The sequence below is a fragment of the Hemiscyllium ocellatum genome, chromosome 24 (genome assembly GCF_020745735.1).
Source record: "Hemiscyllium ocellatum isolate sHemOce1 chromosome 24, sHemOce1.pat.X.cur, whole genome shotgun sequence".
Taxonomy (NCBI): domain Eukaryota; kingdom Metazoa; phylum Chordata; class Chondrichthyes; order Orectolobiformes; family Hemiscylliidae; genus Hemiscyllium; species Hemiscyllium ocellatum.
Genome location: NC_083424.1, coordinates 18,180,513 through 18,197,456, shown reverse-complemented (window position 1 = coordinate 18,197,456; position 16,944 = coordinate 18,180,513). Strand labels below are relative to the sequence as shown.

At 43.4% G+C, this 16,944-nt stretch overlaps 1 protein-coding gene across 2 annotated transcripts in view; it reads right to left on the bottom strand.

The window, feature by feature from the left end:
• Nucleotides 1-16,944, bottom strand: part of inpp5jb (inositol polyphosphate-5-phosphatase Jb) — an 82,513-nt gene that overhangs the window by 24,902 nt on the left and 40,667 nt on the right. For both annotated transcript variants that reach the window (XM_060843543.1, XM_060843544.1), the window contains exons 4-7: nucleotides 7,888-7,996; nucleotides 5,184-5,300; nucleotides 2,890-3,065; nucleotides 1,589-1,700 (exon numbers count right to left, since the gene is read on the bottom strand). In XM_060843543.1, the coding sequence (XP_060699526.1) occupies nucleotides 1,589-1,700; nucleotides 2,890-3,065; nucleotides 5,184-5,300; nucleotides 7,888-7,996 (514 nt within the window). The remainder of the gene's footprint in view (nucleotides 1-1,588; nucleotides 1,701-2,889; nucleotides 3,066-5,183; nucleotides 5,301-7,887; nucleotides 7,997-16,944) is intronic.

Sequence of the window (16,944 nt, the reverse complement as noted above, 5' to 3'; positions counted from 1 at the left end):
AAATTTAGGAGAGAAATTGTGAAATGTCAGTCAGTTAGGGGCAAGATGTCATTCAGTCATGCTGCATTCCAGAATAGAAAAGTCCTTCTTTGCACATTGAGAAAGGCTGCTTTGGTGAGGCCACCCATTGGAGAAAGATCCCGCCCTGAGTGAATCGGAACTGTAGATCGGGGCAGGAAACAAAGAAAATGGCAGGCCATGATAATCTTAAAAATATTCCATGTCATTCTCAGAGCAATCAGAAAAGTAAGCTTGGGTTTGAATTAAGATTCTACCTGTGAATGGCTAAAGCTGTTTTATTTCTTTTCAGTGCCTGATTTAACAACGATTTGTTTTCTTCTTTCAGTCTGTTTATTCCATTCAAGCTTTATGTTCAGCCAGAGGGCACTTGAATTTTCTATTTTAACAGTTCCCAAAATGATTCTGTTGTCATGGTAACCTGCCTACTTTTCAAAGCCTTTTTCCTTGGGCAATGACAAAATGGACAACTGGGCATCTGTGATAGATTCCACTGAGGTAAAAGTAGTCCAAGAACACAGAGAGGACAGATTGTGCAGAGCTTGTGTTAACTCTTTGTCCATCTCAGCTGTAACTACTATCTCCCATTCTGGGAGACTCAAAGCCCCCCCTCCCCGCCACAACCACAGTAATAAGTAGTTGCTGATGTTCTGTAGTCTATTTATGAAACACACGTCCTACAATCAGTACACAAAAATGTTCCACTGCTTGAATGAGCCGAAAAGGTGACTCAGGTCTCCAAGATAACCATTATCTTGTATTCCCCTGCTGAGCTAATGAATTAATTGAGGTATGCTTCAAAGATTTCAAGTTAATTTTGGTAAGAAATTAAATGTTGTTTCATTTTCTTACATCCTAGATCAGATTCTTTCACATCCTAGGTGAGATTCTTTCACAATCACAGAATATGATTCCCTCTCACTGTCCCAGCCAGCAATATGACATTTTCCAATTGGCTGGCTTCTCTCCATGAGATTGCCAAAGACAACCAATTGGAGAGTACATGCTTGTAACCAGGGCTGGAGAGGAATCTATGACCTTGAGGTGAAAAGTCGGCAACAAGTTTTTTTTCGTTGATCTTGGGATGTGACACTCGCCGGCCTGGCCCAGATTTACTGCCCAGTCCTAACTGATCTTGAACAGCTAATGGTGAACCCACTTACAGGGAGTGGCTGACTAGGTCAGTTCAGATGGTGGTCAAGGGTCAATCATATTGGTGTAGCTGGATTGGGTAAAGACAACAGATTTCCTTCGCTATCGGGTATTAGTGAACCAGATAGGTTTCTGTGACAATCCGGTGCAATATTGTCAAATCTAACATTTTATTCTCTGGATGCTGTGATGGAATTTGAATTTCTGTCAGCAGAGCATTCGAGATCACTCGATCTAATTACTGATTACTAATCCAGTAACATCACCCACCAGCCTCCTGGTGATTGGGCCCCAAGCTTCCTGAACACTGGACCCACAATGTTTCTGTCCAGTTTTGTGAGGCTGATTATTTCGATGAGTTAGACAACAATGCTGGGTTGAAGATTCCCATAAAGTGTTTTTGTTTCAATGATCCTACCTGGTCCTTCTCCCACAGAATGCCCAATTTGTTCTTCTCAATGGCACTTTTCACAAAACGGATGTCATATTGTTCGATTCGAAAATTCAGGTCCCCAAACCAGAAGACAACGCTGCATCAAAACACAACAACAACTCATCAGAGCCTCCAAATAACTTCAACCCTTAACCCAAATCAAATTTTCTTTGGATACTTTTCTGAATTTCAAAATTTTCAGCCATATTGTCTAGTTGCATCTCAACTTTATCTCACCTTATCCCTGTCACTTTCTTCAATGTTACCTTCATCTTTGCAAAACTCCTCAACCTACACATGTCCTCACCAAACATCCTTATCCTGGCACTCAATAAGTATCAAGATTTCCAGCCTTCATTCTTCTCTGGCTTTGAAATCTCAGTCAAAGTCTTCACCTTGTTCATGTAGACTCATAGGATAGCAAAGCACAAAGCGGGATAACAAACCACAGGGGTGGCTCAGTGGTTAGCACTGCTACCTCATAGTGCCAGGGACCAGGGTTTGATCCCGACTTGGGTGGCTGTCCATGTGGAGTTTGCACATTCTCCCTGTGTCTGCGTGGATGCTCTGGTCTCCTCCCACAATCCAAAGATGTGCAGTTCTGGTGAACTAGCTGTGCTAAATTGCCCATGGTGTAACATGCATTAGTCAGGGGTAAATGTAGGGGAATGGGTCTGGGTTGGTTACTGTTTGGAGGGATTTGTTGGGCTGAAGGGTCTGTTCCATACTATAGGGAATTTAATAACAATATCAGAGGGAGGCTTTTCAACCCAACAGGTGGAGTGTTGGAGGCTGAGAGGTGACCTTACAGAGGTTTATAATATCATGAGGGTCATGGATAGGGTAAATAGACAAGGTCTATTTGGTGGGAGAAACCAAAACATAGGTTTAAGGTGAGAGGGGAAAGATTCAAACTGGACCTGAGGGGCAACTTTTTCATGCAGAGAGTGGTACGTGTATGGTATGAGCTGCCAGAGGAAGTGGTGGATGCTGGTAGAATTACACCATTTAAAAGGCATCTGGATGGGTATATGAATAGGAAGGGTTTGGAGGGATATGGACCGGGTGCTGGCAAATGGGACTAGATTAGTTAAGATACCTGGTCAGCATGGACAAATTGGACCGAAGGGTCTATTTCCGATCTGTACATCTCTATGGCTCTATGACTAGATCAGGCATCATCTTCAAAATGTATATTAAACCCTGTCTCCCCCATCCAAGTCCCTTACTCTCCACCTGAAAGGCTACGGTAAGAATTTTCCATGAGGAGTGATGTTGACACTTACTCATGGTCAAGGACTCCATTGGCAGCAGGGCCATTGAACTGCTGCAGCTGGAGGATACTCTCAAAGTTGTCCATTCTCTGTTCGGAGTTCTCCATATGAGCTGGCAAATGACAGTTGAGGAAACAAATCATGTGACCGCATAGAGACAGCCTGGCGCTGACTCCTCCTTTGTTCCCCTGTTACAATATAACAAGAAAAGCGCTGGTCATTCATGTGGCCATTGTGTCACTGCATCACAGCATGGAGCCACTGGACTGGGCCACTCACATGTGTGCACACATTGTCTCAATGCTGCATCCTGCTTTCCCTTTGGAGGTTCAGCTGGGTTGGATTTCCAACTAATGGCAGCTCTAACATGTGGGGCCCATCCCAAATCACTGAGTGTTGTTGGGGTTGGGTAAGTAGAAGGCCCTAACAAGCTGAATATTAATCACAACAAATATCTAAACTCTTGGGGCTAAAGGGAACAAAGGGTACGGGGAGAAAGTGAGAACAGGGTCCTGAGTTGGATGATCAGCAAAGATCAGATTGAATGGGGAACAGGCTTGAAGGACTGAATGGCCAACTCCAACTCCTTGTTCCTATTTTTCAATCTTACTCACCAGTACCATCTGGGATTGATAATCTTTTGACCTCTAACATGTTCAGGGCTATTGGAAGGTCCTCAGTGAAGCCAATGCCAGCTCTCAGTAACTGTGAGCCCATGAGCTCTGTCACATCGTTTTGCTGAGGGAGAACTTCTAAGGTAAGCTGGAAATAGCCCTCAGTCAAAGTCCAAAAACTGGATTCAGACCTTCAGGTGTTTAGGCAGACGGCATGCTGCACTCTACCCTCAGTTGAATGACCAATGTTGTATAATAAATGGAATCCATCTGAAAATATGTTTATATACAGGCAACCCCTTCACACACACAGTGATGCACAGTGTGGCACACTGAGAGTTATGAAGTGGTAAATGCCATGTCATGGAGTGAAGGATGACTTTTCACCTTCTGCACTAGCTCAATCTCAGAATAAAATTGAGCTCTGCAAGCACACATCTACATATACACTGTCAAACCAATGCAGGCAAACATGCTGTCTTCATGTCACTTCCCACTCAGCAAGACTGGTGTGAACAGCATGGTGTTGTCAAGTATGCCTCACAGAATAAATTAACCATCTACAGACAGTAATTAGAGAATGGGTTCATATTCATGGTCCCTGGATTAATAAGCTGATTCTGATCTCAAACAACAATAGAACAATGTGGGCAGGATGTGAACGAGCAACATAATGAGTTGCTTCTGACTGAATGCACTAAAAAAAACGCAACAAACTATGATTGGTTATGTAACTGGACTGGGATAATCACAGAACAGCAATATCAAGGAAAGTTCTGAAGCAACTTCCACTTGCTGCAACATCTTTTAATCTCCCATCACAACTGATATCAAAAATGGAAGAGATCCTTGTGTTTTCTCGTGCTGCTTTAACTTTTTTTCTCATTGGGGGCTGTGATCATTTTCTGAGAACTAGTGATGGTGCAGTGATAATTAGGATGCATGCTAAAATCACACAACATAATAAAATGGATCTAATGTTCTGATGAAAGGTCTCAGACCTGAAATGTCTATTTTCCTCAATCCACAGATGCTGCCTGACCTGCTAAACTTTTCCCTACATTTTCTGGTTTTCACAATTTTCAGCATCCACAGTATTCTGCTTTATTGGTGTTATCAGAGCAGGTTTATGAGCCAATAACCTGCCTCTGATTGCAAGTTAGTAATGGATTCAGATTTAGTATTAAAATCTATTTCCCAGACCAGACCTCCCAGGTCAGTTGATCGATGCAGTCTGGGTTATACGAGGAAAGTAGTCACCAGTCTGTGCTGACTTGTTTGATGGTGTGACATTGGCCTCAGGACCAATAGATTCTGCAGAAGGTGAAAGAAGCCAGAACTTTATCTTCCTGTGCAGCCCTGAAATACCTTCCTCTACCAACTGGAGGGAAGCTTGGCTGTGATACTCTCTGGGCAAATTTGTTTGCTCACTCTGACTGTTTAGACTCATATGTGATGGCTAATCATTTAGGCAAGGCACAGCAAACATCAGTGAAGCTGTCTTCCAGCACTCTCAGGTACAAGAGGATAAATCAGAGAGCACAGGCAGCAACTGTGGCAAATGATTATGACAACGCCATCTTTAACCTGACTAATCGTGTTTAGCTGATGTTGGTTCTGACTTGATGCAATAAATGATTAGGCAATTCTTTCAAATGCCGCATTATTTTGTGACACAACTTTGAGGCTTACCCAGTATCCACCCAGGCCAGTTCTGGTGCAGTCGGTTTGGATGTCCTGGAGATTTGGAAGGAGATAGTACTTAGCAAACACTAGAAGCAGCTGCCCCTGCATTCTCTCCGAGGTTACCTAGAGCAGGGAGACAGATTGTTACTGCCTCTAAAACACAGCAACATCTACACAATATTACAACAGCAGCATTATCTCTCAGCCAATACAGAAATACCAGCCAGCACACTTCACAGCGGAGTAATTAAGATACAAATGGCAACTGTGTCTTTATTGTTAGGGATGTTTGGAAGCAGGACCAAGGCTTGGTGAAAGGTAGCCTTCAAGAAAAGTTGTAAAGGAGGGGAGGTGCAAGAGTGAAGGAAGAAATTCAAGAGTATGGGGTCTAGGCAGCTGAAAGCAAAAGTGAGGGCACTTTGGGGGAGACAGGAAGGGGATTGTTAAGAGTTTTGAGAAGATTTGTAGCTCAGGCTGATGTTCTGGATGTAAGTTTGCTCGCTGAGCTGGAAGGGTCATTTTCAGATGTTTCGGCACCATACTAGGTAACATCATCAGTGAGCCTCCGGTGAAGCACTGGTGGTATGGCCTGCTTTTTATTTACATGTTTAGGTTTCCTTTGGTTCCTGTGATGATGTCTTTTCCCGCAGTGATGCTATTTCTTGTTCTTTTTCTCAGGGGGTGGTAAATGGTATCTAAGTCAATGTGCTTGTTGATGACTATCAAAGGGTGAAGGATAGCAGTCAGTTAGGTGAGAAATTGGGTCTGAAGGTGAAAAGGGGAACAGGTTAGGGATGAGGGTATATTCACCAGATAGCCAGAGGCGGGATTTAAATCAGATGATGTTATACCATTTGGGATTGAGGGAATGTCAGGGTCAGAATTCAGCTTTGCTTTGATTGGGATACGGAGGTTGTATTAAATCTGATTCAACCTAAGAGAACAGATAAAGAGAATAATGGAATCAGTGACTAGAGGAAGATGTTGATGGAAAGTACCCCAAGACAGTGGTCATCAGTTTTACCAAGTGGAAGCAACTAAAAGCAACACTGACTAAACATTATTTCAGAAACCAATTATACTTTGAATTACAGAAAAATGACCCCATAATTTGGTCAGAATATGAGTACAGGAGTTGGGAGATCATGTTGCGGCTGTACAGGACATTGGTTAGGCCACTGTTGGAATATTGCCTGCAATTCTGGTCTCCTTCCTATTGGAAAGATGTTGTGAAACTTGATAGGGTTCAGAAAAGATTTACAAGGATGTTGCCAGGGTTGAAGGATCTGAGCTACAGGGAGAGGCTGAACAGGCTGGGGCTGTTTTCCCTACAGCGTCTGAGGCTGAGGGGTGACCTTATAGAGGTTTACAAAATTATGAGGGGCATGGATAGGATAAATAGGCAAAATCTTTTCCCTGGGGTCGTGGAGTCCAGAACTAGAGAGCAGAGGTTTAGGGTGAGAGGAGAAAAATATAAAAGAGACCTAAGGGGCAACTTTTTCACGCAGAGGGTGGTATGTGTACAGAATGAGCTGCCAGAGGATGTGGTGAAGGCTGGTACAATTGCAACATTTAAGAGGCATTTGGATGGGTATATGAATAGGAAGGGTTTGGAGGGATATGGGCCGGGTGCTGGCAAGAGGGACTAGATTGGGTTGGGATATCTGGTTGGCATGGACGGGTTGGACCGAAGGGTCTGTTTCCATGCTGTACATCTCTATGACTCTATTACTCTAATTCTCAAAGCAATTAAAGCACTGCCCCCACAGTTATACTTTACTCTAGCCCTGAAGTGGATTCATTCTCCAGAAGCCAGTCTAAAGTTATTCTCAGCTTGTGACAGCTTGCTTCATTTTCACTTTTCCAGCTTGATAACTTTTATTCTCAGTTGAGAGTGTGTTGCTGGAAAAGCACAGCAGGTCAGGCAGCATTCGAGGAGCAGGAAAATCGACGTTTCGGGCCGGAGCATCTGTAGATCTCACTTTCTCCTACTTGATTTCAACTTTTATTCTCAACCGACTTTCATGGTGACAGCCATTCTCAAGATTCCTCCTTCCCCCAAACTTCCAGCTTCAGTTATATCCTCAAAAACCTGGTCTCTTCAATCCAACAGAGCTTCAAGCCACAGTCTTGGTTAGAGATGAAAAACACTGCAAATACTGGAATCCAAAGTAGACAGGCAGAATTCTGGAAGAACACAGTAAGCCAGGCAGCATCAGGAGGTGGAGAAGTCAATATTTCGGGTATAACCCTTCTTCAGGACTGGGGGTGGGTGTAGAGGGAGCTGCAGATAAAGGATGGTGGGGCAGGGTGGTGAAGTAGAGATAGGAGACAGGCAGTGGTTGGTCACTGGGAGGAATGAATCCAGTAGGTGGCTGGGCGGAGTGGAAGGGAGGGAGAGGGGCTGGGAAGGGAGTCAGGGGGCCCCTCCTCCTCCCTTCTCCTCCTCCCTGCCACCTACCAGGTCATAACTCTGCCTGTCTTCACCTAGCCCCACTTCACCACCCAGCCCCAGCCACTCCCTTTATCTGCAACTCCCCCTACACCCACCCTCAGTTGTAAGCCACATTCTGGCTGGTAGACAATGGAGATTGGCTGTATCTAACACTGTCTCTGCTTTCTCTCATTGATGGGCAATAAAAGGCCAAATGTGTAAACAATGCTCACAGCCTAAAGGCAATCACCAGGACCTCTATCCTTATCAACTTACCAGCACATAACCAAAGGGACTAAGTGTGTCCATGAAGAGCTCACTCCATTGGTCAGTGAAGATGGCATCCTTCAGTCTTTTATTTATCATTGAATTCACTTCCTGCAAACTTCAAACACAAAAGATTGTTACAATTTTTTTTAAAGCAAGTAATGCTATCTCATTTCTCTCTCTTCCTCTCCTGGTGGTGGGTCCCTCTGCCATAGTCTGCATTCTGCTACCTCTCCAAGTTGTAATTTCTCATAGGTCATTTGACTTTGGAAGGACATTATACCCAAGCCTGATGTCTTCCTCTGGGCCAGAAAAGGAAAGTCAATATCAGCCAAAGTTCCCCTTTGTGAACTCTCGCTGGAAAATGTGGATGTTGGGTCAGACAGCAGCAGGTTTAGTTAGGGTTCCATTCCTCTTCCTGGTGGAAAGTTGCTGACAATGTCTGTCCTGATAGGATCATGGGTAAGGAATGGCCATGTAGCTAAAGAACTGGAGACTGGACATTCACTTGGCCATTTCTCCAAGACTGTACCACAGGTCTGGGAATCCAACCCAGCCTTGGGATACTTCCTGGCCTGGATATCCTGTCTGTGACCTACATCAGCGCAAACTCAATTCTAAACCCATCTGTATATTGTGAGAATCCTGCACTGGGGGAGTAGGGTGAGTATTTAAAATGCAGACTTTTTCAGTCTAAGAATGGGTGTAAAATTCCAGAGGATGGGAAGGCAGTGAGACATCTGCAACATTGAGTTGGCTATTGGACATTTGGGTGAGATTGAGCGGCTTTTTCAATTATTATATTCTAGTGGAAGATCAGGCAGGATCACAAAGAGATGGCAGAACACTGGATGGGCGTGGAAAAGATTTTCTCAAGACTGGCTTTCCGACTTTCCTGGGTATTGGCAGCAAAAAAAGAAGTGCTGCTGATATCCATGGTGCTGGGGGGAGTGTTAGCACTGAAAGTCAGCTCTGTGACCAACATAGGGAAGATAAATGACACATTACTGTTCCTCTTCACCCTTGGGTACCCTGGAAACACAGTCACATATTCACCTTCTAACATGAATAGCTGTAGAAACAACCTTTTACCTGCACCTTGTTCAAAGGTTCACTCACTCTGCAGCTGATGAAGTCTGATATCGACTCCCCAAGTGGGGACCTGTTACATCTGCCATCTGTAACTCCCAGGAGAGATCCCACAAACTTTAAACTACACCTAATCCTCAATCCTAGTACAGGAGACTATTTCACATCATGCCAATGAAAAATCTCCTTGAGGAGGCATGTTGGAGTTTGGATAGGTAACTTCCAACCAGGAACAAGCTACTGGTCTGGTGCAGAGCCTCTGGGAGATGTTTGGGTTGGCAGACAGAGCAGATCCAGGTGACCAAAGCACCAACATCCCCCTCATTCTAACTCAAAGGGTTCCCCTCAAGTATTGTTTGCTTGTCTCATCTTATCAACAGATCCATAAGAAAGCAAAGAATAACGCGCAGGAAGAGAGTTATGCTGTCAATGCCGTCCAACATTCCCTGAAGAAAGGCTTCCATTTCTCCACTTCAATGTCACTCCAATGCACTTTCCCAAATAATTCCCACTGGAACAAGGGAAAAATAGCTTGCATTCATATAGCACCAGTGTGATCAGAATGTACCATAATTAGTTTATAATCAATGAAATGGTATTGAAGCGTATACATTGTTATAATGTTGGAAATACAGCAGCCAAAATGCACACACTATGCCCACAAAGCGACAATGTGATAATGAACAGATAACCAATTATTTTTGGGGGTATTAGCTTCGGGATGAATGTCATCAAACCACCAGGAGGATTCTTGGTGTTCTTTTGCTCTCCTTGAATTGTGCTAGGGGTCTTTCTCCTCCCTGAAAGAGCAGATGGCCCCATTCATCAATTAACTTCCAACAGTGCAGTACTCCCTCAGTCTGACAGTCAAGGAGGAATTAAATGCGATGGTGGGAGACTCACAAAGCATGACTGGTGCTGGATAGGCCAGCCTTCCAGCAAGATTTGTTTTATAAAATCAAGCAACAAGAAAACAATCTGGGAGGTGTAGCTAGGTAGCAGAAATAATTTTTACACAAAGTTGCTGTGATCTGAAATGCACTGCCTAATAGGGTGCTGGAAGTTGAGTTAAAACTGTACAAGGTGACCCCCGTTTCCACTGAATCGTTTTCCGTGGTTTCAGTTACCCGTGGTTTACTGCGGCCTGAACATATTACAGGGAACCTTCCAGAACCAGGTACCAGGCGCTGCTGGGAAGGTACATTTCCCATCGAAATGAATGGGTTCGATCCTATCTGCGGTTTTGCGCTTCCATGGTAGATCTTGAAACATTCGCCTCATGGGTACAAGGGGGGGCTACTGCATTTCCAAAGAGAAGTAGATATGCACTTAAAGATTAGGCCAGGATTACAGGAAAACAACAGTGATGTGGGTGTAACTAGAAATCTCTGACAAAGAGCTGAGACAGATACGATGGAACGAATGGGCTTCTTCTGTGTTCCATGATTTCCAAATGTGATACTATTCAAGACATAAATATGTCTCAAAGGTGAGGGAGACAAGCTACTGGACTTGTTATTATAAAAATATCAAATGCCTTTTGTACTTCCTCTGAACAGTTTCCCTTCAATTCCCCAATAACACTAAAAATACTGAGACAGCGTTAGAGGCACTATGGCTGAGTACGCGTATCCGAAAACAGAAAAACATGCCCTTAACCTCCCACCCACTATGTGTGGCTCCAAGAATGGAGCTGCAGCTCTCTACAGGGAGTAGATAATATGTGACATTGTGATACTGTCATATGCTGTTCCAAAAACCAATCAGTGATGCCACAGGTGGAGCTGTCTCACCCGACTGGATGCAGTTCCAGGAGTAGGTCATGAAGAGAATTAAGCATCTATGCCTTTCACCCAGGAGTAAATATCCCAACAGCACAATGATAAGCACTGGAAGGGTGTTGCTCAGGCAGCATGGTGGCTCAGTTGTTTTCTCTGCTGCTTCACAACACCAGGGTCCCAGGTTCAATTCCAATCTCAGGCAACTGTCTGTGGGTTTCCTCCCACAGTCCAAAGATGTGCAGGTCAGGTGAATTGGCCATGCTAAATTGCCCATAGTGTTAGGTGCATTAGTCAGAGGGAAATGGGCCTGGATGGGTTATCCTCTGGTGGGTCAGTGTGAACTTGTTGGGCTGAAGGGCTGTTTCCACACTGAAGGCAATCTAATCTTATAATGCTTCAATTATAATATTCAAATTACAAACAGGTCAGCAATATTCTGCTGTTTCAGATGGGCCAGGACCAAGTCTTCCTGCGATTAGCGCGCCCACTGGAATTGTCTCTAGTGTATTAATGTATTTAGTCTGAGTGTGCAATGGCAAATTTAACACAATTTTTAAAAAATATATTTTTATTGACAAAATAGATTTTTAAAAATATTACAACAAATGCAAAACAATACAATTCAAAACAATACAAAGAAAGAACACAATAAAAGTAAAAGAACTCAACCTGCCCTCATGTACAAATGTATAAATATATATAGAAAAATACGTAATTTTTTAAAAACCCAACTAACTATTAACTAAATAACAACCAACAACAAAACTAATAGATGGTAATAACTCAACTGAGCTAAGCAAGACACTGATACTTTTGCAGTTCCTTCTCCCTAGATATTGGACTTTTAAAACACAATCATAACAGTTATATAAAAGTCCTTGGTAGTATGGCAGGTTACTACGTCTTAAAAAAATTCTCAGTTTAGTGGTGTACCATACTTGTGAGAAAATCCAAGGGAATATGCTCCATAACAATCTCCCGCTAACCTGACTGGCCTGGGCGATTTTCGGATACACAGCCTAGCAAGATATTCTTTCTTGCACAGAAAGTGAGAATGTTGAAAAAATTTTTTCTATGCACATCGGCAGGGAACACACTGGGCAGGCTCAGAAGAAGAGAGATTGGGTCATTCTCCACCTTTACACCCAAAATCCTCTCCATTGCACCCGCCACAGTACTCCAGTATGTTTGAAGCCTACCACAGGACCAGAGGCAATGGGTAAGAGTGCCCGTACGGATCTAGCACCTGGGACATGTTGAAGATGCCCCTGGTTTAAATTTTGACAAACGGTCCAGAGCCAATTGGATCCTGCAAATTGATATCTTTATTGCGTTTTCCCAAATATCTTCCCATGCCTCTGAGAAGACTTCAACACCTAGTTATCTCTCTCACATCCCGCAGAGTTGATCAAACTCATTTGAGGGGGCACCCCTGCCCCCCCATGTTGATGATATAAAGTGCTGACAGAAAGTGTACTCTTAGCATTGAGCACCCTCCTCTCTATGTTGGATTTGTGGGGATCAGTCAAAAGTGTAGTCTTTTTTGAAAAAAAATCCATAACTTGAAAAAAATGAGAGAGGTCCCTGTTACATAGATCCGTGCTAACTGATCAAGGGATATCATTGTGCCTCCCTCAAATAAATCACCCATTCAAGTAACACCCCTAGCTGCCCAATGTTTGAATCCTGAATCTACCATGCTCAGTTGAAAACCCACTATAGGTGTTAGAGACGATGTTTTGCCAATATTGCCTTCCCTCTGCCAACTTGCCCTCCATGCTTTAACAGTACTGTTAACTATTGGGTTATGGCAATATTCCCTAACTATCCTCATTTTGTCCATAAACAGCAAGCTAGTAAGGGGGCACCTTGCCTGGGAGGCTTTGACATCTAACCATATTGAAAGAGGATCCCCAAAAGCCCAATCACTTATGTAGAATAAAAGCAAGCTTGGTAGTAGGGTTTAATGTTCAGGAGATCCACTCTCCCCAATCTGTGAGTCAATTAGCTAATTTAATAAGGGGTCGCTTACGATGCCAAATAAAAGAGCTGAACCAGCCTTTCAGTCTCCTGAATGTTTGCTTATCGAAAATCAGGGGAAGCTTCTGTATAGGGTATAGCAAACGGGGGAGAATATTCATCTTAATAAGCGCTATCTGACCCAACCACGAGACTGGAAGTGCATCCCATCTTTGAAGCTCTTGTTTGATTTTGCCAAGTAATTGAACAAAATTAGCTTTGAACAGCCAATCCAGAACCGGAGTAATGAAAATGTCCAAATACACAAAACCTCTCTGTCACCACTTAAATGGGAATCGATATTCACCCTCAAGACCTAGCTCCTTTGTAAGACCACCAATAGACATTGCCTCTGATTTTGCAAGATTAATTGTGTACCCTGAAAAGGCACCAAACTACATAAAATAAAACCACTACATTTAACAAACCTACAAAGCTAGCTATCAAAGATTATATCCAAGAAAAACCAAAAACCAAACCGACATATAAAGCACCAACAACGCTGAATAGAGGAACTTAGCCCCTGCCCAAAGGGGGCATCTACTCATCCCAAAACCCAATTCCCCATCCCACTGCCAAGTCTGCAGTCCAGGCATTTAAATACCAGAACCGAGCATAAACTGCCCATTAGTAGGCCGCTATCCATCCCAACCATTTTCCCTCCTCCTAGCTAGAGGCGCACCACAAACACAAGCAGAGAAGAAAGAAAATACACCATGAAATAGCAATGTGAATAAAGAAACTTTTTTTAAAGGGAAATGGGTAAATACCCCACCCATCCTTTGTATAACTTAACTTAGAAATTGAGAGTACACATCTCAACCGCCGCCCAACATAATTTAAACCAGATTATTACCAATTAAAAAAAAGGAAAAGAAAGCCCCAACAAGACCTCCTCTGTTTTTAAAAGAAAAAAAGGAAAGACATACGCAAACAACACTACTATTTGTACATACTAAATTATTCAGATTAAGTTAATTTGTCCACAAAGTCTCGTGCCTTCTCCGACGTGTCAAAGAGATGTATGCATCCATCTAAGGTTTTCCGAAGTACCGCCTGATACCTCGGAGTGTACTGGATCCCAAGCTCCCTCAGTCTTCTCTTGACACCATCATAGGATTTTTTTTCCTGGATCACATGACCTTAGAGCCTTTGTAAATTAGGGCCTTTGGATCTTTCCCCTATATTCCGGAAGCTTCCACAATTCTCTCCTTATCTCTATAGCGATGACACCGCACCAAGAGAGAACGAGGACATTGACCTAGACCTGACCTCCACGTCGTGACCCTCTCGATCTTCAAGCCTTCATTCCAGCCTCCAAGTTAAGGAATTTTGGCAACCAGTCCTCAATAAATTCTGCTGGCCGCTCACCCTCTTTACCCTACAGCAGACCGACAATTCGAATATTTTTTCCCCTGCTCCGGTTCTCAAGATCATCCATTTGATCATGCAAATTACAGGCCTGTATCTCCAGGGCTTGGATCCTATCCTTGAAGGAACTGGTATCAGCTTCCACCACCGTGGCTCTGTGTTCAATCTCATCCGTCCTCTTTTCCAGGTCTCCCAGCTGCTGTCCATGCTTCAGCAGCATGATAGAGATCAAGGCCAGCTTCTCCTCTACCTGCTTACCCAACATCTTGTGAGATTTTGTGAGCTCCTTCACCAGGACCTGGTAGGCAATCATGCCCGAAGATCCTGCAGGCTGGGCAGTGGGCCCGGCCTCAGACGCTCCTCCTCCCTTCTTTGGCATCTCTGGACAGCAAAAACGCAGGGAAGGTGATTTTTCAGAGTTTCCTGGGACTCCATAGCCTTTCCAGAGTTCCAGGATATTGCAATGTTTCAGGTTGGGCAGGTTAGAAGTTCGTCCCAGTTGTGCTGCATTGCAGAGCTCTGCAACGCAATCCTCCTAGACTGCCGCCATCTTGGATCCCCCACAGCATTATTTTAATGTGCACAAACATCAGTTTAATGCATACAAAAACCAGAAGCAGCAGACTAAGTTTGACCTGATGACTATGGAAGGGAGTATTTTGGGGGCTGGAAAAGCTGGATCAGTCAGCATCAGAACACTGACTCGGATATACCACAAAGAACTACAAGAAACCAGTGAATTATACACCTGACATTTTTTCACAACACAAAAAATAAAGACATTGGAAATACTTGGCAGCATCTATACGACAACAGGCAAGTTAATGCTTGTAGTATGAAAGTATCTATCAATTTAGATAACTGGTCTATCCCCAAAGCAATAATTTAAATGTTCTTTACACTAACATGATCGACTTGCTGACTGTTTCCAGCATTTTCATGTTTTGGTTGTAGATTTACAGCATCTGCTTTCCTTTTCCTCACTTCTCTCGCAGAGTCAGTGATTGACATTTCCCAAGCCTCTGAGCTGTAGGGTAATTATTCAAACCACTTCAGGGCTAAAGAACATACTGTGACTCACATAGTAGGATTGGCAGAGATTCTGCCTTCAAATGAGATGTTAAACCCGTGCAGGTGGATGTGAAAGATTCCCTGGCATTACTTCAAGGAAAGCAGGGAATTTTATTGATGCCATTAGCCAACATTTTTCCCCTGGATCAACAGAATAAAAAAACAAATTGGCAGGTATTGGCCATTTGTAGCTTGTTGCTGTGAGTGCTTTATTCATCAACAAAACACTGCACTTCAAAGCAATTCCTAGAAGAGTTGATTCTGCAGTCCCAGTGGGAAGCAATCTGTAGGCAACCATAGACACACCATCTATGATTTTCCACTGTTAATGTGAATCGGTGGAAAATTGCAGGTTGTTTTCATGTGATCGGTCTATTAAGCAAGGACTTGTCCCTCATTTATGGAGAACAGTAGGACAGTTGATCACCAGGAAATACAGATATAAGATAATTGACTTGAGAACTTGAGGAAACATAAATGAATATCATCCAATCTCTAATGTGGATGCAGGCCATTCAATCCATTGAGTCCACACCAACTCTCCAAACAGCATCCCATCCAGAGCTATCTCCCTCCCTATCCCTGCATTTGCCATGGCTAGTCCAGCTAGCCTGCACATCTTTGGATTGTGGGAGGAAACTGGCGCAAACCCACGCAGACACAGGGAGAATGTGTAAACTCCACACAGACAGTCACCTGGCGATGGAATTGAACCTGGGTCCCTCACGTTGTAGGCAGCAGTGTTAACCACTAAACCACTGTGCAATGTTTTTTTTAATACGAGTTGCTCTGAGCTGGAATTCATTTCATGAAAAATGAAGTAAGCAATGTCAGTAAAACTGAATTAAATAAAAGCTCAAAAAAGTCATATTTGGAGGGATATGGGAAAAGACCAGGAATGTGATTTATCCATTAATCATATTCAAGCTCAATCAAACAGACAAAACAAGAACTATGGGCCTGCTGGCCTCTTGCTGGGCTGTATTAGTCTATTTAGATTGTTTGCAAAAGATAAAATGTGGCGCTATATTAATTAATGTAATAACACAATCCTTAACTTCTGTGTCTGAAACACTGCTTATCAAACTAATTGTGAGGAATGAACTTAACTGGTTCAAAGAGGCAGAGGTAACAGGTTTGTTAGAATTCTGGAGAGATGGTGGTCAGAATATAAAGAGAAAAAAATCTGTACAGGGAATAGGTAGGTAACATTTCAGTGAAGTATAGGAGGTGATTCACACCATCTTGAAATCATGGCTCCCCCTTCATGATACCTTTGATATTGACAGTACTCCCAGCATTGAACAGCCATTCAGGGACAGGAGGTCCCGGGTTCATTCTCAGTTTGCGTTGAATTCTGGCTGGCCTCAGACAGATGGTGAAGCAGCACATTAACTGGGATCAGTGACTGCGGGCTGGGGGGAAGGGGTAGGTAATCAGCCATGGTTCCTCCTGCTAACTGCATGTTGTGATGGGAATTCAGTGAGGATACATTTGGGCTCAGATGCAATGTCTTCCTCAGTTGCACAGACACTGAATGTATCCACTCACAATGAAGGGCTGCCACTGGAGTAAGGAACTGGACGGCAAATAGCACCTTTGCAAGTATCAGTGAAAAAGACAAGGCTGGGGCATTGGTAACAATCTTCAGCCAGAAATGCTGTGTGAACCATCCGTCACGGCATCCAATGGAGGTGCCCAGCATCACAGAAGACTGTCTTCAGTCAATTTGATT